Source organism: Phascolarctos cinereus, unplaced genomic scaffold (assembly GCF_003287225.1).
Source record: "Phascolarctos cinereus isolate Bilbo 61053 unplaced genomic scaffold, phaCin_HiC Scaffold_4;HRSCAF=312, whole genome shotgun sequence".
Taxonomy (NCBI): domain Eukaryota; kingdom Metazoa; phylum Chordata; class Mammalia; order Diprotodontia; family Phascolarctidae; genus Phascolarctos; species Phascolarctos cinereus.
Genome location: NW_027555847.1, coordinates 443,393,467 through 443,415,791, shown reverse-complemented (window position 1 = coordinate 443,415,791; position 22,325 = coordinate 443,393,467). Strand labels below are relative to the sequence as shown.

Sequence of the window (22,325 nt, the reverse complement as noted above, 5' to 3'; positions counted from 1 at the left end):
CATTTTGGCCCCTGCTGCTACATCCACCAGGGGAGCACATTAACTCCTTGAGTAGCTCTGAACTCTTCTCAAGGGAATCCTTGTTCCCATTGCCTGTGCTAGGTCAGAGAGTCCTTGATACCTGGCTTAGTGGAAATGTTTTCCTGAATTTCCTAGTTGGAATAATTCAGAATTATCTTTCTGTTGCAAGAGAGGTAGGTCCATTCCCATCTAGCACAGAGGTAGGGACTGAGTCCATGTACTCCAGAAGACCTGTGGAAAAGTTGTTGATCCCCCCCCTCAGAAGAATGTAAGTCCCAGTTACCCTAGGAGGAAAATGACCCAGGAAAACCAAGGTTCTTTTTGAACAGTTATCAAGGCAATCAAATTGTATTTCCAAACTACCCTTGTCAGAGCTAGAGAAAGGGTCTAGTCTAGTTTAGTAGAAAACATATTGGGGTGAAAATCAGGAGACCTGAGTTCTAGTTCTGGCAGTGCTAGTAACTGGTTGTTGTTTAACATCTCCAGACTACAGCTTTCTCAACTACAAAAAGAAGTTTACAGATTTTTAATTTAGAGCTGAAAGTCATCCTAAAAGTTTGTGGAGTCAGAGACTTAGAGCCACAGGGGACCTTAGAAGGCCATTGAGTCCAGATCCCTTATTTTACAGATGAGGAAACTGAGGCTAAAAGTGGTTACACAGCTAGTAAACGTCCGAGACAAGCCTTCATGACTCTAAGTCTAGTGCTCTATCCACTACACGACGCTTCTTTTCAAACATTACAGTACATGATATCTTAGTTCCCTGCCAGCTCTAGATTTCATATGAGTGATGCTAATAGTGAGAATTTCAGAGACTTTTGCATGCTAGTGGGAGAGAGATTTGGGAGTAGAATATGGTTCTTGAGGTACTTTCTACCTACCAAAGCTGTTTATCAACTTCTTATAACATGATACTAACATAAAGTAATATACATAAAGCCCTGGCAAACTGTAAAGCAGAATATAAATATCATTTTTCATTATTGTGGTTTTGTTGCATCTTGAAAAAAATAAATGTCCAGGCACATTTGTCTCTACTGTGTACTGTCATATTTTCATTATTGTTCTGAAATGCTGCTTTCGTTTCTAAAATCCACTGTGTACTGGAAGTCATTTTGACAGGAAAGTAAGAGGGCTTGTTTCTGTTAAATAATGTGATAAGCATATTAAAATTTATTTTATGTCTTATTTTTCATCAAACCTACTTTTTGTAGCCTGCTGGAAGTATCGTTAAGTTCAAAACTTCATACAATCAACCTTCACTGCAATAATATTTCCAAGATTGAAGGCCTTTGTCATCTTTTGAATTTACGGCATTTAGATCTGTCATCTAATCAAATAAGTCAGATTGAAGGACTCAATACACTGACAAATTTATGTACTTTAAACTTGGCCTGCAATTTCATCACAAAAGTGGAAGGTAAACAGTTGATACTTAATTTTATATACTACTTCAAATTAGTCTGTTTATATTGATTTGTGTCTTATGTGAGAAGAATGTGCATTTTATTTTTATGATTCATTAAAAATTAACCATAGGGTTTATTACTAGACAGAATTCTTTTGCAAGGAAAATATCAAGCCTATGGTATTAAATGTTTTTGAAAATTTTCTCAATAATAATGGATTTTAGGAACAGTGACATTGCTTGTTTTTTGGATTAACATTAAAACATTTAGATATATAATAAAGTGATTCTTATATTGGCTTTTCATTTCCATTTTTTTTAGGACTTGAAAAGTTATTGAATCTAACTAGACTTAATTTATCTTATAATCATATACATGATCTTCAAGGTAAGTAGATTTGGAAATAAATGCTATGATGCTAAAAAAAAATTAACCATATATCATGAAGTATTTCAGCACTGGGTAGGTTGACGTTAATTTTTTTGTATAAATATATTTAAGTATAGACCAGTACTCTTAACAGAACATACTGGTTTGGCACTTCATGGACAAAGTTTATGTTTCTTCTTTCTGTCATTGAAAAAAGGGCAAGCTGGAAGCCAGCAAGAATAGAGTGCTGTAGGTACAGCAAATGGGGATGATTTTTGTTATTTAACTTCAACTGTAGAGGGTAACTTGGTGGGGATGGCTCAATTCCAGTATATTAAGTATATAAATCAATTTCAATTTGAAACAATTAAAAAAAAACTTTAAAAGGTTAATTCAGAGACTTCTATGTATAGAATAACATAAAAAATTGTACAGTAGTTTGATATAGTACATAATTCAATTGAAGTTATTTTTTCTTTTCTTGTCTTTATAAAATTCTGTATTTTGACTAAATGTTATGCATTGAAGAGATATAGTGATAAATGTAGTAATGAATGGTGAGTGGACATATAAAGATAACAGGACTGAAAAGCCAAAATAAGAAGAGTGTGGAACTCACTTCTCACAGGAACCTAATCAACCCTGTGCCCCTGGTAGTCACTACTGCAGAAAGGTCTCTTGGAATGCCAAGGGCATAAAACAATTATGCTATATCGTTCTAACTTATCCCAGGTTAATTGACCTTGCTTCCCTGAGAATGGGAATGAGTTCCAATCAAGTTTTTGACTCCATTCCTAAATCCTCAAGATACTGAATATAATTATTATTCATCTTCTGGTTACATATAACACATGACACCTGCAGTAATACATCTTTCACTTTTGAGTGAAAACACATGCAGTGACCATGTATTCTTATCACAGATCATTTCCATTGAATATTCGTTTCTCAGATGTTTATTAAGCACCTACTGTATATGAGACACTGTGCTAAGTGCCACAAAGGATACAAGAGAAGAATAAGACCTGATCCCTGCTAAGTACTTTAACAGTTTTCTGTAGAGAGATAAAAAATGTATTCCAATAACTATTAATGCCAAGTAAAATATGAATTATGTCAAGAGGGGCTAAAATAAAATGTTTTAGGGAATTTGGAGATTTGTAGACTGGAACAGTCAGGAAAGGTATATTGTAGAGGAGCTGGGTTTGTAGAATCATAGAAAATTAGAACCATTTCAACAAAACAGACTTTTTAATATCTGCTTCTAATTAGAATGTAGTTATCTGTGGCCTTTTGCAGCTATATTTTCCTGACTATGAATCATTCACTTTAAATGGTGGAAGTAAGCATTTCTGTTTTAGGCTCTTTCAATAGGCAACCAGAGTTTGGATTCTTGTAGGAAAATTGCTGTACAGCAACCTAAATTTGCTGAATTAATAAATCATCATAGTGAACTTTTAATGGCACCTGGTACTCCAAGCAGGACAAAAATTACAACTGCTTAAATATGCTGAATTAATATAATATAATATAATAGTGAAACTTTCAATGACACCTAATACCCCATTCTATAGTGTAAAAAATCCCTAAAGGATACGAAACAAACATATTAGCCAAGATAAAAATCCTTAATACGAATTATTACATTAGCAATTAAGAATTATCACTCAGGATAAACCCCTTTAGAAAAAAGAACTAAAAGCTTCTAGATATAAAGAAAAATATTTTGAAATAGTACAATCAATCAACAAGTCTCAATTAAGCTTCTACTATTTGCTGGACACTATGCTATGCACTGGGGCTACCAGAACAAAAATTATGCAATCCCTCACCATCAAGGAGCATAGATCCTACTGGTGGAAATAACACGTGCACATATAAGTAAATACAGATTATACACAAAGCATGTACAAAACTATATATTCAGGGGAAGGAGGTTGGCATAGGCAGTTAGGCAGCATGCATATACACTAGCCTATAAGCTTCATGTAGGTAGGGATTCCACCTTTTTTTTTTAATCTCTTAATGTACCTAACGTAACTCTATACGTACCGCAGGTGGTAAATAGTTTACAAATGAAGGAACCATGCTTCTTACTGGTGTTTAAATTTTATGATTATTAACCATGTTTCTAAGATTTTTTTCCCAGGAATTTGGACTGAGAATGTAGTCAAGTCTGAAACCAAGGCACACTTTTCTATATGTTTGCAAACAAAGGTGAACTGAAATGTACCCTCAGTGGATGCCTGTTAATTGATAAATGATGTCTTAAGAGAATGAAAACCAATTATGTTGAGAGAGATAGAGCTGGTAAACTATATTGCAAGTTGATAAACATTTAATATTTTGCCTCAAGGAAGGTATCAGCTGACTACTTTGTGGGTAGAGCCAGGACATATTTCCTAAGCCTGGGTACTTCATAAATTGGTACTGAATTTGAACTCTATGTCATCCTTCTCATTAGCATGCTACAAGAATAAGAACTTTATGGGATAGACGGGCTCTTTTTATACAGTAACAAAAGCCAACCCATCTATCAAGATGAATAAAACCTATTTAATGCTTATTTTTAATTAAACATAGCAAAAAGTTCTGTTATAACTTGTTTGTATATGTGTATTACAGGCTTTTTATACCTTCGTGGAACCAGGCATAAAATTAGTCACATCAACCTACATAGCAATTATATAAGTAGTATTCATCACTTACTCCAATGCATGGTAGGATTGCATTTCTTGACTAATCTTACTTTGGAGAAAAATGGAAAAAATAATCCAATCTGTGATCAGCCAGGTAGGAGCAATTTATTTTAGCACTGTATTAAAGCCCCTCAGAGTTTGTTATTTGTTGACTGAAATGTGGAGATTTTTATAGCTGTTATTCCTTCTGGTCTTCAGCCCACAAAACAGAACAAGTAACTTGAGTTGCCCAAAAAGTGGAAGGTTGGGGCTAAAGGATTACTAAATTTAAGTACTTAAATAGCTTTGCATCTGGAACTTAGAAACTTCTTACTTAAACTTGTGGTCTCATCAGTGTGATCTGGTAGAAAGAATACTGATCTTGGATTTAGTAGATTTGATTCTACAGCTCTGACATTCTCTAGTTATGTGACCCTGGTTAAGACATTTAAATTGTTGCTTAGTTTCCTCATTTGCAAAATGGAGATAAACAAATGCATATACTTCCTATGGCAGAGGGTAGTTTTGAGAAAAGTCATCTGTAAACTGTTGAGAGTGTTATATAAATGTGAGTTGTTATTGTATACCCTCTTTAGTGGTACAGTTTGTAAGTTCCCTTTGCCTTGTTATCCTGTGACATTCTTGACTGTGTCTGTAAATCTTCTAAAAAGTATCTATCCAGTATACTGAAGACTTTTTTCTGGTCCTTTAGTATCTCATTGGTACCTATGTAACACGTGGGTCATCCATCTCTCATCCTTACTACATAGCACCTCCTTTTCTAGTCATAAATGTCTTTAGTGATCTCATGTATGCTCAGGAAATAATTTTGTGTGTTTCTTTTACCCCCAGGACATCATTGTTACATACTACAGCATTCTTACAATTATTGTGTGTCTTTCCATTGCCCTTTGAGTCATTTAAAATTTATTTTTTAGATTGTGATATTCTGTGACTTGTATTCATAGGGCATCACCAAGAGTATCAGAGACAAATTTTCATGGCATTCAAAAGACAAACGTACTTATAAAGCTAGAAAAATGTTAAAAATCCTCTTGGTGGGGAAATACCTACCAGTGAAAATCACAGATCCTTTGAGGAATTATGATCCTAAGTGATTCTAACATTAATCAGGCATAAAATTAGCTATACTTACCTGCATAGTAATTATATAAGTATATTTATCATTTACTCCATTAATTATTATTAGTGACATTTTCCAGATATTTTATTTTTTCCAGATGTTTTTGTTACAATGTAGAGTACATATCAGCAGGCTAGCTGTTACTGATACCACATCAGACCTTTTCTTGTCCACAAAAATAAGAAATAAGTAACATTCTCTATGATTGGCCACCCTAAACAGCTAGTAGCTCCCCGTACATGCATATTTAGAGCTTTATGAACACTAAGAGCAAAGGGATTTGACGCTGCTATTCTTTAAACCTCATTAGTATCTTGCACGTAGTGTTTAATGAATATTTGCTGAATAAATTAAAATGTTTTAAGAAAAATTATATGGTATCAGAAGAGGCTTAAGTGGCTTTCTGTAGGGATTTATTAATTGTGATACAGAAAATTAGTTTTATCAACTGGAAGATATGCAATATGATGTTTTTAGATTATTTTTTAGAAATGTAAAATATTTTTAAATATTAAATTTTAATACAAACTTTTTTTTAACTTTAGGTTACAGAAGGATCATTCTCCAGACCTTGCCCCAGCTAACAGTCTTAGATGGGATGAATATATTTGGTGAACCAGTAGATATGGTAGAAGGAAATCCATCAGATCTACAATGTTTAGAAAGTCTTTTGGATAATCTGGTTTGTTCTGATTCTCAGCTAAATGAAGAAGAGGTCTAATGTTTTTTTTTCTCTTTATAGAAAAGCATCATATTTCCAACTTTTTAAAAAAGAAAATCTTATCTATTTTTTTTTCTGTAGAATTCTGGTAACTTACCAGGAATCACACTCGACATCAATCAGGAAATGTCCCAGGATCAAAAGCCTGCAAGTATACCAGCAGATAACATGTTCCTTCCTTCTGCAGAAGTTGCTTCATCTGAGCCAGAAAGAAATAAGCTTGATGGAAATAATTTAAGCAGTGAGATGAGAATTAAAAAGTTAGAAGACCAGATTTCGCAGCTCCTTAGTAATGTAATTCATTTCTGCCTTATATTTTTCCCTCAGGGAAAATAAATTTAGGGAGCTATAAAAGCTGGGAATTATTTGAGAAACGTATCTATTTAAATGATTTTTGTAACTCTAACATTTTTTTCTCTTTAAATAATAACAACACTCCCTGAGGAAATAATTATTTTAGGTGGGTGAAATAAGTGGAGTCTAAATAATGGAATCCTGTGTGGTGAACATCCTTGGAGTCTTATCAAGGCTACCTTTGAGACCAGCCCCTCTCACCCCCTCATTGTCATATGATGAAAACTAGAGAGGAAAAATGACCTGTGCTAAGTAATACCTGATGCAGGTACTCAGCAGCTGAGGATTCCTTACTTCCTGACATTAGTGAAGAGGCTTTCATATCCCATCCCTGAGCTTTTGAATCTCAGGACTGCTTCAGAATGTTCATTCTCATTTCCTCACTGGCTTGCTTTGTCCTGTTGCTTTCATTTAAAACTAGCAACAATACTTCTTATTATGTGTATATGTACATGTGTATCTGCATATACATCTATACATACATTTGTGTATTGTACATATATGTCTTTACATACACACATACATATGTAGTTAACTATATGCTTTTAGAGTTAGCTTTATATGATGCTTTGGGGTTAAATAACAAATTCACATTAGACTCTGATATCTACATTTTGCTGAAATAAGTATAATTTATACAGCCATTTTTCCAACTGACTAATAAATATATACTATCATATAATAAATAAGGAGATATACTTTATCTGTTGTACTTCAGATTAGACTACAGATTTTCTTTTTGTCTTTCTCAGGAATTCTTTTTTGAAATTTTAATCAAACATCCATTCGGTCACCTTTTATCATTGTAAAAATGAGAACGTTTTAATATTTCAAATTTTACTTTACAGAAGAAGAAACTTTAAAAATAAACCCCTTTTTTATTATAGGCATCTAATTCTCCCAAAAGTCATACTTCTTTGAAAGTTGTCAAACTAAAAAGAGAAACAACTATGACTTCTGAAAGTGATTATGAAAGTGGAAAAGAAAACTATAAGAAAATGAATAGAAGAACAAAAATCCCTCACTATAGCAAAGCTGTACAGACTTCCAAACACCATAATAAAAGCAAACTTTCTGACAGGTACCATAACTTTTTATTTCCAATTCTTTTTTTTTTCTTTTTGGTGAGGCAGTTGGGGTTAAGTGACTTGCCCAAGGTCACAGAGCTAGTAAGTGTTAAGTGTCAGGCTGGATTTGAACTCAGGTCCTTCTGACTCCCAAGGCCAGAGCTCTATTCACTGCGCCACTTAGCTGCCCTGACGTTTTCTTTCCAGTTCTTCAACTGATGGCATGTAACCCAGTACTAAAGTATTTTACACACTGTAGCTTTTATTCTGTGGATGCTTCAAGCCAAGAACCAAGAATTTTGTTTGAAAATGTTGAAAATTCAAAATACTAAAGCATGAGAATTGTTATTCTTATTGCCAAGCTACCTATTAACTAGGGAGTTTGTCAATTAGACTCTCTAAAGTAAATGTCTTATAATGAAAATATTCAAATCTATTATTCTAACCATGAATACTGGGGAGAAGATAGTGTAGCCATTCAACATGTTAAATTATTTATGAATTTTCTTTCCTTTCAGTGGCACAGAGCAGAGTTGCATCAAGAAATCAAAAGATCCCTCCACTAAGAATTTATCTTTAAGATTGTCTTCAAGAAGCTCAGATTTAAAGATGGAAAAATCAACTGGAAATCTAGAATCACAAAATACTCCAACAAATAAAATAGAAAATAAAAGTTTAAGGCCCATAGAAGAATCTACATACAGGGTATGGTTTTAAAACCTGGATTGGGAAGGTATGGGGTGGGGTAACTAATTTTTTTTTTTTAAGGACACGAGAGCTTTATTCAAGTATTTGACAGATGTGATGGGGGAAGATGTACTTATCTTATTCTGTTTGGCTCCAGAGGAAAGACTAAAAGTGACGGATGAAAGCTGTAAAGGCAAATTTAGGCTAGAGATAAGGAAAAATCTCCCACTAGTTAGAGCTATGTGGTAACTAACTTTTGAGAACTATAAATGCAGCTAAAATCCAACAAAACCTTACTAATTCAGACCTTACTCACTTGTTTTAATAATTGAGACATAGTTTTCATGGTGGTTATGAAACAAAAGCTTGAAATTGCTTCTGCAAATAAGAGGAAGGGTGATAAAGTAGAAAGAATACTAGTGTGGGGGTAAGGAGACCTAGTTCTTAGTGTGGACTGCTTTACTGTATAACTTGGGTAAGTCACTTAAGTCTCTTTGAGCCAGACTTCCTCATCTATAAAATTAAAGTGGAGTAGAGTAAATTATCTCTTGGTTCCCTCTAACAGTAAGATTGTTGTTATCTCAATCTTGTTGTTTTTTTTATTTTATGAACTTTTTCAAAGTAAGGTTTCTGGAAATTGAAGATTCTTTCCATTTTTGAGTCCAGCAATTTTTTAAACTATTAAAATGTAGTACCTTTTTCATCACTACATCCCCAACTTCTCTTCACATTGGTCGACTAGCTGCAGGGTGACTAACTACTACACTCAGGGTTCTAGGGGGTCCTGAGAGACTGGATTTCTAGTACTGTCATTCATAAGCCCATATTGGTTTGTTTGCCATTAATGATCAAACTTAATTTACTTTTTAGCAAAGGTATTTACCATGATGATATATTAAGAATAGTAGTTAAAAAAATGGTTCCCTCCAAAGCATATTCTCCCACAAATGCATATAGGTCCTATTAGGAGAGTGGGCACAAACTTGTACAGTGGCAGTGAGGCAACACATGTGGTATAAGGCTAACTCACAACTCCAGGTCATTGGAAGTCCTTTTCTCCTATGAGAGAATCCTTAAGAAGTTCCTTTTAGATATTGTTCTCTGCTGGATTCTGAGGGTTGGTCACTTTTTAGAGTCCATAGCTGGAACTTCTTTCTGCCACAATAGTCTCATGCTCCCTGAAGCTGCCTTTCTTTGGGTGACCATTGCTCTGGGTTGGATATGTTCTCTCTTCTTGGTCTAGCATCTCTGTTCCCAGCTAGATGCACTTTCTGCTACTGCCCAGTCTCTCTGATGACATGGTCATTGGTGGTCAGAGGGGAGGAAGACAAAGTCAGAGACAGAATCTTCCCTCCCCTAAAAAGCTGCTTCTTTTCATGGACTTGCCTCTAACTCTCAAACTGGAATACTCCATACTAGTATTCTTCTAACACTGAACTGGACTATTCTGAACTGGCTAGATATTTTTATACGTAGCCCAATATTAGCCTCAATCTTATCCACCAATTATAAGATATTTCACTGTGACCAAAATTCTCTAAAGCATCTCACATTGATTTAGAACTTATTTACACTTGATTTACATTTTTGATTGATCAGTTCAATTGATATGTCTAAGCCTTCTCTAATCAAATCATTTGGGGTGAGGATGGAACCCTACCCTTACAGAAAATATATGTACTTATAATGTACATGTAAAATAGATACATTTTAGGCATTCTTGTCTTACTTTATACTTTGAAATATACTTCTTAAAGACTTTTGTATGCAATGTACTTTGAAAAAACATTCTATAATTCACAGATTTCAAAAAATTTCAGCACTATTTAATGATTTTTAAATGTTTATTTACTATGTATAACTAACATCTCATTAAAATATTCCTATATTATACAAATTTGGCTTTATTTCAGACACTTGTGCATGAACTGGATGAAGAGAAGGAGAAGAGATGGAAGGCTGAACAATCTGAGAAGAAGCTTGCAGATCATATCAAAGAATTACAGAAACAAGTGAAAGAAGAAAAGGATATTCATAGTATGGCCCTGTTTACTACAGATAGGTAAGGAGGAAATTCTTGTCAAAAGAGGCTGCAAGGTTGAATGGAAGAAGCTTCCAACTTGGAAAGTGGATTCAAGGCTTAGCTTGCCTTTCACTAGCATAACTTTGGAACAATGCTTTGCACATAATCAGACTTACTGTTTATTAACTGAAGAGAAGCAAAGGTACAACCTCTTTGAATCTATTCCATCATTTGTAAAATAGATACAAAAAACCTTGCATTCCCCAAAGAGTTGTTTCAAGTTTAAATAAAATAATGTCTTTGAAACAAGGACTTTTAAAATTGTAAAATAATCAGCAAGCATTTATTTTTTATATTATTTTTCCCCAATTACATGTTAAAACCATTTTTTAATTTTTTTTAAAGTTTTGAGTACCAAATTCTATCCATTCCCCCCTCCTGATGCTAAGCAGCAGATATAGGTTATACATATGCAATTATGTACAACATTTCGATATTAGTAATTTTGTACAAAAAGACTTGAATAAAAGGAAAATAATGAAAGAAAGAAAGTGAAAAAATAGCATTCTTCTTCATGAGTCCTTTGGGATTGTCTTGGATCATTGTATTGCCGTGCAGTATTGCTGTTGCTGTGTACAATGTTCTTGTTTTCTGCACTTTGCATCATTTCGTGTAAGTTTTTCCAAGTTTTTCTGAAATCATCTTTCAGCAAGCATTTATTTAAGCAGCAATATATAAGTATAAGCTATCTTATTAAGTAATAATAGTCATTCATAAATTATTTCATTTAATTCAGCAAGCATTTATTAAGTCCCTAGGTACTACAGTGTAAACCTATAGGAAAACAAAGACAAAACCATAATTATCCCTGCCCTCAAGGAACTTACATTCTCTTATGAAGGAAAATCATGCACACAGAGAGGTCAACACAGAATATGAAAGTGATTTTAGGAGAATGAGAAGAATAGTAACACCTGAGGGAATCAGCAGTACACTTGCATGGGAGGCAGCCCTTGAGTTCAGTGAGCCTTAAAGGGAAGCAAGGGATTCCAAGAGAAAAGGAAGAAAAGCATTTCAGGCATATGGGATAATTGATGCAAAAGCAAGGAGGCAGAAGCTGGACCGTCTGGTATATTCAGAGAAGAGCAAGTAGTACAGTCTGGCTAGAACTGAGATCACATAGGGGAGAATACTATGAAATCAGTCTGGAAAGGTAGGCCGGAACTAGATTGTAAAGGAATCAAAATGCCCCAAAAAGGAACTTGAAGTTTGTCCTAAAGGCAGTAGCAAGTCTCTGAAACTTCTTGAGCCAACAGGATATAAAACGGTCATTTCTGTGCTCACTCAAAATGAGGGGTTTTTTTGTTTGCTTTTCAGATATATTGCTAAAATGATTTCCAGTTACACATAATCTTACCCAATGAGTCATCCCTTATAAGAAATAAAAATAGTTAAGGAAAACCAGCGAATGCAGAAAGCATATTTGACAGCATATACCACATTTTGCTCATACAATTTGGAAGTTTTGTTGAGGGTGCATTGGACAAGGAAGAGACTGGATGCAGATAAATCAGTTAGGAGCCTACTGTATAGTAGTCTAGACATTAGGGCCTGAACAAGGGTGATAACTGTGTAAAAAGACAGAAGAGAATGGATGAAGTTGTTATGAAGGTAGAATCATTAGGTTTGGCAACTGTTTGGATATGGGAGATGATGGAGAATAAAGAGGATGACAAAATTGAGAGATTCAGTAATAGGAAGGATGGTTCCCTCTACAGAAATAGGGAAATTAGGAAGATGGATGGATTTAGGGGAGAAAATAATGACTTCACTTTTGGACATATCAAGTTTGAGATACCTTTTAGACATCCAGGGGAGAAATGTAGTTGGTGATTTAGGACTCAGGTGAGAGATGTAGGCTAAATATGTAGTTTTTTGGAGTCAGCTACAACTCCAACTTCAACTTGGAAGTTGAAGACATCACTAAGAAGATAGAGAGTGAAGAGGAGAGGGCACAGTACATGCATGCATACGTGGCAGGACACAAATGATATCCATCTATGATGATAAAGGCATGCTACTGGCACACATAAGTAAGGGGGAGTACAAGCAGCTGGAAAACATATTGGTGAAAAAAAGCTTGTCTGCCTGTGGTCTACATGAGTTTTCTATTTGTTGTCCAATTTAAAAGGCTTAAATAGGTTAACTTTTACTTAATGCTTTTTTTCCCCCAATAAATGATAATGCTGATCCTTGAGTCGAGTGAAATGCTAATTTATATTCTTTGTTTTCTGAAGTTAGAAGCAGACATACTTGTGAATATGTTACTGAGCAGGAATGAAACATAGTCTTTTTGTCAGATGAACGAGGTGGCAAATCAGTGAAAAGAGGGACCAGTAGTCATTTTTGCTATTTTCATGTCAGCACCTGTTTACTCCTCTGTGCTGTGTAATCTAGTTTTTGCTCTTAAACACTTTTATTGTAACAATTCCCTTAGAAGTCATTAAAGATATGATGATTCTCACTTCCTCCTTGATCTCACTGAAGCCTCTGAAACTTTTCCTTACCTTTGCCTTTCTTCTTCAAACTCTTCTCCTTTGTTGCCCATGCCATTGCATTCTTCTAATTCTCCTACCTTTCTAAGTTTGTACCTCTCTATTCTTCCTTCATGAACTGTTTTCCTCCTCTTGTCCCCAAAGTGGGAGAATTTTTAGAGCTCTTTCCTTGGACCTTTTTGAACCTTGTAATAACCATGTGGCCCTGATGTGACTCTTATCATTTCCCTGGTCCTTTGTTTCCTCATCTGTAAAGTGGAGATAACACATATGGTTGTCTTAAGGAAAATGCTTTGCAAACCTAAAACTTATTTTAATAGATCATTATCTTATTGAAGTAAATCATCTACTGATGCAGATTGTAACCTATCTATGCCTTTTCATCCTATCTAATTCTTAAGAGGTCTCTATCTTTTGTGACTTTTTCATGAAGGATCTAAGCATCACATTGAAGGTATTCATATAGTTCTTTTAAAATTTCATTGGTATTAGTGCAGTATTAGGGTTGTCTATTATCACTGTGTAACACCAGTAAGTATTACTATGGAGGCTAGAATTAGTTGATCAGTACCTTTCTACTCCCCCAGTATAGAATATATGTGACTCATTGTGATTTTCATATCCTTAATTCCAGAAGCTAAACTTCCATTAATATAGACCAAGATCACATTAGTTTTCATGGCTGCCATATCACACTGTTAATTTTTCATCACTGTTGATAAACTCACTGTTGATGTGTTTGAAGTCCACTCCAGAATGCTTTCTAACCATTTCCTCCCCCTCCATCTTATACCTATGAAATCAATTTTTAATCCAAATATAAGAAATATTTCTGTCTAGTCCACCCTATGCCCAAACAAGCATCTCTTTACATCACACTTGTCAAGTGGTCATCTAGCCTTTACATGAATACATCTAATGAAGAGGAAAATACTACTATTTTTGTGAGCTCAAATTGTAAGAAAATTTATTCCACTGCTTTATCTTATAGTGGAGATTATTATAGGTCCTCAGAGACTATGCTAGTGGTTTGGGGAGGTTGCCAACCTGAGGGAGTGAGAGGATGCTGTTGCCCTTGAAAATAATAAGGAAGTGGGAGGGCATTATTTAGGGGAAAAGGTAATGAGTTTGATTTTGGACATATTTAGTTTAAGATATCTACTAGACATCCATTTCGAGATGTGTAATTGGAAATGCACCTAGAGAACAATTTACACAACCATAATATTATAAAAGAAAACAACTTTGAAAGACTTTAGAATTTCTGATTACTATAGTTATTGGTCATGATTTCAGAATGCAGCTAGTTCTGCTATAACATGACATATAAGTTCCTAAGAATCACCATGCTATACATAACAGAAACTACAGAATTTAAGTCCAACTCTCAAAAAGTTTGTCAGTGATAACATAAAAATAGGATATAAACCTTAACAAAAATGATAACACGTGTTAAATATACATATTAAATGGTTAAGAAATACATAAACATTATAATAGCGTCAGTGTCCAAGGCCTTAAGCAATTGCTTACCCTGCTCCCCAGTTCCCACAGGGTCCAGGCTAGCAAAGTCAGTCTCTGTGGGTGAGAGAGCAGATTTGGTGGACCTGGACAATGATGGATGATAGAGGAGAGGTTGGGGCAGACCAGCCTACAGCTCCTACTGCATCAGAAGATATGTAATAAATATGGCACTTTACCTTGAAAAAGACCAAGTTTCCTTGTGGAAGTGAATGTCAAAAGGGTTATAACTTGTGAGTTATTATGAAGTGGTGCAGTTTTTGTGTTTTCTTGTTGTTTCTCATGGATGGGATTGTACATAAACACAAAATTCAAGTTATGTTCAAATCATTCCCCAATATATAAATGGTATTTAAACAGATTTGCATTTTCAAGTGACGTATTATAGCAGAATTGACTGTACTGATGGTGAGTCATGCTTTAAACCTCTTGGTAGAGAGGTAATGGACTAGAGGTGCAGAATGAGGCATACATTTTCAGAAATGGCCAAAACGTGATTTGTTTTTGCTACACTTAACTTGTTATAAGGGAAGATTTATTTTTTGAGTGGGAAAGGGAGTTGGTGGGTAGTAGTAAAGGAGAAAGGAGAAAATAAAAGGGTGTCACTGAAAATTTTTTTAAATACAACAGAAGACAACAGAAGGAAGCTCACAAGGAGACAGAGACAAACTGGGCTGTTTTTTGTTTCTGTTTGTTTCTATTATGTTAAATTTAACTAGACTGTTCATAATAGAAGTTTACAGTTTCATATACATTTTTAGGAGATCTTCTGTCTTTTCTTTGTATAATAAAATATTCATATTTGTAAAATTTATTTCCCCCTTAAATAACATAAAATTACCTCTCTTTACTAGATCTCCTTCCATGCAGTAGTCATTGAGGAATCACCAAAATATTATGCTTACCATGAATAGTCCATCCTGTTTCATGTTTCAAGTCAGAAGATGATATCCCTTAGGTACTGTAGTATATCCAGACGGAATCTGGGGGCAGTTTATATACAGTGCCATCCTGGCTGTACTAGATAACTAGATAGGTATCTAGTGCTACTTGTCTCTCCTGATAAGCAGAACTACCCAGCCAGCATCCTAGTCTCCATGGTGCCTAGCACCAAGAGTTGTAATCATGAGGATGATCCACTGCTCCCTCTGTAGGCACATGATCAGAGATGCCTTCCGAGTAGGCACAAACTTAGGAAGCTGACTTCATCCCTTTCAGAGACTGCTGGGACAACATTGGCATGTATCCACTGGTTAATAGCATAGTCTGTGGAGCAAGGTTTTGTCATAAGCTAAATTATAAATTTTTATATAAATAGAGAACCTAATATATGCTAGTTTTTGTTTTGTTTCATTTTTTACTTTAGGCTAAAGGAATTGATTTTGAAAGAGAGAAATGCTAAAGCAAAGCTCCAAACCATTGTCCAGAAATTTAAGAGTGAAACTGAGAAACTCAGTAATGAACTAAGTCAATCAAGAAATAAAGAAGAGGAGCAAAATAGAGTTATAAGAACTTTGGAACAAACATTGTCAAAAATGGAGAAACAAAAAGCTCAGCAGCAGGTTGCAGAGGTAGGTATTTGTTTACTTCGATATTGTTTAAGTTACATGAATTAGCATAAGTTCATAGGTCCAAATCCTAAAGTATATTGTTGTTGTTCAAATGTTCATTTGTGTCCAACTCATTATGACCTCATGGATCACAGCATACCAGTACTGTCCATGGGGTTTTCTTGGCAAAGATACCAGAGCAGTTTGCCATTTCCTTCTTCAGTGGATTAAGGTAAACAAGGGTTGTGACTTACCCAGGATCACACAGCTAGCATCTGAGGCCGGATTTGAACTTAAGTCTTCCTGACTCCTGGCCCAGCATTCTATCCACTGAGCCATCTAACTGTACTATAAAGTATGTAACACTAAGCTTACAACATTCAGTGTTTACAAGAAAGAATTTAAATATACCTTGAAAATATGACCTACAAAAATTAGTTCCATGCTAAGTCTGTCGTTGCTTTCTGAAATCAGATATTGTTGTAACCCTGGTACATGTTGTAGGAAGGACCAGTAAGGTGCAGTCTATAAGACATTCTGCAGATTGATCTAAATTTGGGAATAGAAGCAATTTTTAAGAATCTCTATCTCTTCATATTCCTTAAATGGGAGTTATTATGTGTGGACAAATAGTTGTTACTACCAAAGTTTCTATAAGAAATTTAATAGTTATATATCTACGCCATCTGTGAATATAGTATTTTTTAAAATTTTTTTTTATTTTTAGGCAGTTGGGGTTAAGTGACTTGCCCAGGGTTACACAGCTAGTAAGTGAATTTAGTATTATTACTTAATTTATATAAGCCTGATAAAAACCGCCATGACTAGTTGAAATTGTTCTTATTATCTTGAGCAGGCTTTTGAGATTAAACTTGGAGGAGGGCTAATCATTATAAAAATTACCACCATAATTGCCTTTCTTATTCAGATGAAGCGAGTTCAAGAGGTAGAACTCAAAGCTTCAGCTGCTGAGAGAGAAATACAGCTGCTTAGAGCATCCCTTCATCAACAGAAAGAAAAGGTACAACAACTTCATGAACTTCTGGTAATGAAAGAACAGGAACATAGGTAAGCAGTAGCTAAATGGAAAAGATGAAAAACAGTTTTGAACCAGTAATAGTACTAACAAGTATTCTAGTTTCTCCAAATGCCTAAAATTGGTCTCTGAGCTGGCTTTGGTAAAGTTCTGAACTCCCCAGCATATTGGGTTAAATGTCTAACATCTTGTCATTGAATATACAATACTAACTGAAAGGAATGTCTCAGTCCCCATGAAACTTTTGCTGTTTTTTGAGTCCAACCAAAAATTAGATGAGATATATTCTCAGTACTTCAGAAGCAAAGCTAAACCTGAAGTTACAGTGGAGCAGGGCTTGGAGAAATAGCCACAGAAGAGAAATACTTCTCAGTCTTTCAAGTGCTATTAAAGAGTGGAAGCATACAGGGCATGTCTTTCCCAACAGTGTTGGGTCTGGGTACCTTGTACCAAGGTACAACTTTTTTTTGTCTGCCTGATTTTTGTCTTTAGTTGGGGAGGATAGGAACAAATCTTAAATATTCACCTTACTGAATTCCAGCAAGATGAAATATTGCAGAAATGTCAAGGTTAATTTTTGGAAGTAGTATAGGCCACTCAACTTTTACTGGACTTAGGCATGGACATATTTGTATTTCCAGTTTTAAATGTTGGATATCATAAAATATGATTCTTGGCCTTTTGAGTACAAATGTTATACTTTGTCTTTTTTAATTAACATAGAGTCTTCAGTTTCTCTTTCATAATTTTTTCAGTCCAGATATATTGTCCTCCAGATGACCTTTCATAAAATGGGCATAAAGATGGGATGATTAGCAGAAATGGAAAGAAAAGCCATTTGAAAAAAAAAGGCATGAGCCATGAAAACTAGATGAAAGTAGGAGGGGTTGCAAAGAAAACTGTATAAGTCTTTTCTGGTTTGTTTTTAAATAAAAGATACTAGGTATTTACATTTGTTATTTATTCCAGGAAGGAACTTGAAACAAGAGTGACTTTGAATGGCTCTGATTTCCAGGATGCTTTGGCAAAAGAAATAGGCAAAGAAGAGAAGAGGCATGAGGAACGAGTAAAAGAATTTCAGGAGAGAATTAATATATTAAACCAGCGGTATTTAGAACTTGAAGATGAATTTCGTATGGCCTTAACTATTGAAGCCAAAAGATTTAAAGAAGTAAGAATGGCAGTCTGTCTCAGTGGAAACATTAACATATGTTAATGTAGTACTTATACTTTTCAACAACCCCATGTAAATGACAGTTCAACAATTAGCCTTATTTTACGGAGAAGGTCCTTGAGATTCACAGATTGATTGGCCTGTTTGGGGCATTGTTTTATTATATTAGCAATCTCAGCAATCTGATACTCTTTTTTTTCTTTTGATTATATTTTTATTTATAAAAGTCCAAGCATTTATTTTCATTTCCTATACAAAAAAGAAAGGAAGAAAATCAAAACCCTAGTCAAGAAAACAAATCCCCAAATTGGCCATGTCCATAAATATATGTCCCATTTAGTATTTACCTCTAACAAGGTAGGCAGAATTCTTCCTCATCAGTAATCTGGCATCATGGTTGATCATTGCATTGATCAGAGTTAAATCTTTCAAAATTGTTGGTCAGTAAACATTTATTAAGCAGCTGTGATATGCTAGGCATCGTGGTAAGTGCTGGGGTTATATAGAAAGGCAAAAGATAGTCCTTGCTTTTAAGGAGCTCACAGTTTAGTGGGAGAAACAACACGAAAACTATGTACAAATAAGAAATTGGAGTTTATCAACAGAAATAAGACACTAGAATTAAAGGAGATTGGCAAAACCTCCCCATAAAAGGTGGAATTATATCTGGGACTGAAGGAAGGTGGGAGGTGAAGATGAGGAGGGAGAGAATTCCAGGAATGGAGCATAGCCAGTGAAAATGTCTGGAGTAGGGAGATAGAATATATTATGTGAGGAATAAAAAGAAAGCCAGTGTTAGACTGGAAAGATATTGGGGAGGGGCACTTAGTTATAAAGGGCTTTGAATGCCAAACAGGATTTTATATTTGATTCTGGCAGTGATGGAGAGGGACTGAAATTTATTGAATTGGGGGGAGAAGGGGTTATGTTTTCAGACCTGAACTTTGGGAAGATCATTTTAGCAGCTGAGTAGAGGATGGGTGGGAGTGGGACGAGACCTGAGACTGGTAGATTAAGCAGCAAGCTATTGCAATAGTCCAGCTGTAAGTTGATGAGAGCCTGTAATGGTAGCAATGTCAGACAAAGGAAAAGAGCATAAAAAGAGATATTACTGTGCTTAAATTGGCAGGCCTTGGCAAGTGTTCTTGACACCTAAACTGTGAGTCTGGGTCACTGGGAGAATGTTGGTACCCTTGACAGTAATAGGGAAATTAGGAATGGAGAAGGGCTTTGGGGGAAAGATACTGAGTTCAGTGTGGGTCATATAGAGTTTGAGATATCTACTGGACATCCAGTTTGAGATGTCTAATAGACATTTGGAGATGCAGGACTCAGCAGAGAGGGTAGGGTTGGACAAGTAGATTTGAAAATCATCAGCATAGAGAAGGTAATTGAATTTATGGGAGTTGATGAGATCACCAAGTAAAACATATAGAGGAAGAAGAGGGGAGAAGCTAGGACAGAACTTTGTGGGATACCCACTGTTTGTGAGCTCATTTTTTTGGTTCATTTTTATGTTATTGTTACTGTAGAATTTTACTCCTAATTCTTTTCACTTTCTACATATAAGTCTTCCCAGGTCTCTCTGAAACAATCTCTTGTTATTTTTAAAATTTTTATTTTTTGGTGAGGCAGTTGGGGTTAAGTGACTTGCCCAGAGTCACAACAGCTAGTGAGTGTTACATGTTTGACGCCAGATTTAAAATTAGGTCCTCCTGACTGCAGGGCCAGTGCTCTATCTACTGCACCACCTACCTGCCCTCTTGTTATTTCTTATAACACCATGTCTTAGGTATACTCTTTTACCAGGTACTTCTCAATAGTATATATTGCATATGTAATGTGTAATAAGGTATCGTTTGTCTTCATGATTGATTTCTTATTTCTTTTGGGGGAATATCCTTCACAAAATCCTACTCTGATGCCTCATTTTGATATGGTAATGACACTGGGTTCTTTAGCACTGTATTAAAAGAGCACAAGGTCTGGCAGGCTCTACTATATTGGAAAGGCAGTATGGTCCTAATAACAGATTAATACTACTTTGCAAAGACCAACACAATTATGTATGGAGAGGCTTTGCACCAGTCAGAAATTTTTTGTCCATAGCAACTAATGAAACAAAGAATAATAAAAAATAGTCCTTGGTCTTGTATCAGTAATGATAATGACAGGTTGGCAGAAAGGGGGGCTGGAAATGCTAAAATATCACAGTTTTTAGATCATCTATAAATATAAACTTGTTATTTTTCTAAATCTGATATGATTGTCTAGTGACTAGGACATTGGAATAGACAAAGGATTATTAGAGGAACTAAATTATATCAATATTCACATTCTTGCTATAAATGAAACCAGAACCAAAGGGAAATTATGGCAAAATGGAAGTATGGCTAACAGACTGTCTTTGAAGAAACAAATAACAGGGTTGTCCAAGTTGGATTCAGTGTATTCAAAGACAAGAAGAAACTTCATGCCATAAGACAGCTGATCATGTTGTATTGTAGTGCTTAGAATAAGCAGACCATCATGAAGATAGTTACAACTTATATACTGGCATCTGTTTGTAGAAGATGAGAAAGTATAGTGATTCTATAAATAATTCATTAAGACTCTATTAAATGAAAATCAATATGGTGGTTGGTGGAAATAGTGGAAATTGGTGGCCACAAGAAAGAACAGCAAAAGATATATTTGAAATGAAATAGGCCAAAGACTTAGAGACTTTACAGAAACCATGCCATACTTACCTGTCAAGAATATGTCAAAAGAAGAATTGGGAATCTGGTCCACTTTGTATATGGAAATGTGCTTTTGTCCCTTGGCAGGGAGGGGTATTCGTTAAACTTAGAATTTTTTTTAAAAAGAGTTGGGAGTTGCTCAGCACCAAATAATAGTGTAAATACCCACACCCTCTGTCTAGGTATACTCCTAATTGCCCTAGTAGAGGTACAGTTCTTAAGAGAAGTCTCATATTCCCATGTAGGGATGTAAACAGTTTAACCTTATTGAATAACTTACACTTTTCCTTCCCATTTACCTTTTTATACTTCTTGAGTCTTATATTTGAAAATTGGATTTTCTGTCCAGTTCTGGTCTTTTCATCAGATATGTTTGAAAGTCTCTTATTTCATTAAATTTCCATTTTTTTCCCCTGAAAGGTTATCCTCAGTTTTGCTTGGTAGTTGATTCATGGTTGTAATCTAAGCTCCTTTGCCTTCCAGAATATCATTTTCCAAGACCTCTGATCCTTTAATGTAGAAGCTGCGAAATCCTGTGTAATCCTAACTGTGAATCCTTAATATTTGAATTGTTTCTTCCTGGCACCTCACAGTATTTTCTCTTTGACCTGAAAGCTCTGGAATTTGGCTATAATACTTCTGGGAGTTTTCATTTTGGGATCTCTTTTAGGGGGTGATTGGTGGATTCTTTCAATTACTATTTTATCCTCTGGTTCTAGGATATCAGGGCAGTTTTCCTTGCTAATTTCTTGAAAGGTACTGTCAGGCCTCATTTTTTGATTATGGCTTTCAGGTAGACCAATAATTCTTAAATTGTCTCTCCTGGATATATTTTCCAAGTCATTTGTTTTTCCAGTGAGATATTTTACATTTTCTTATTTTTTCATTCTTTTGATTTTGTTTGATTGATTTTTGATGTCTCACAGAGTCATTAGCTTCCATTTGCCCAATACTAATTTTTAAGGAATTATTTTCTTCAGTTAGCTTTTGTACCTCCTTTTCTGTTTGTTCAGTTCTGCTTTTTAAGTTGTTTACTTCAGTGGATTTTTGTAACTTGTTTTCCGTTTGACCAATTCTACTTTTTATGGACTTGTTTTCTTTTTCCGAGCTGTTGACTCTTTTTTCATTATTTTCTTCCATAACTCTCATTTCTTTTTCCAATTTTTCTTCTATCTCTCATTTAATTTTAAAAATCATCTTTGAGCTCTTCCATGAGAACTTTTTGGGCTTGAGACCAATTTATATTTCTCTTCAAGGTTTCGCATGTAGGTGTTT

At 35.0% G+C, this 22,325-nt stretch overlaps 1 protein-coding gene across 1 annotated transcript in view; it reads left to right on the top strand.

Moving 5' to 3' along the window:
- The window catches only part of LRRCC1 (leucine rich repeat and coiled-coil centrosomal protein 1), a 62,795-nt gene that overhangs the window by 8,499 nt on the left and 31,971 nt on the right, over window positions 1-22,325 (top strand). Inside the window, 11 exon segments of the mRNA XM_020995742.2 lie at window positions 1,236-1,441; window positions 1,752-1,817; window positions 4,425-4,592; window positions 6,167-6,336; window positions 6,424-6,636; window positions 7,584-7,777; window positions 8,282-8,468; window positions 10,364-10,512; window positions 15,916-16,120; window positions 17,028-17,167; window positions 18,105-18,306. Of these exon segments, the coding sequence (XP_020851401.2) occupies window positions 1,236-1,441; window positions 1,752-1,817; window positions 4,425-4,592; window positions 6,167-6,336; window positions 6,424-6,636; window positions 7,584-7,777; window positions 8,282-8,468; window positions 10,364-10,512; window positions 15,916-16,120; window positions 17,028-17,167; window positions 18,105-18,306 (1,900 nt within the window).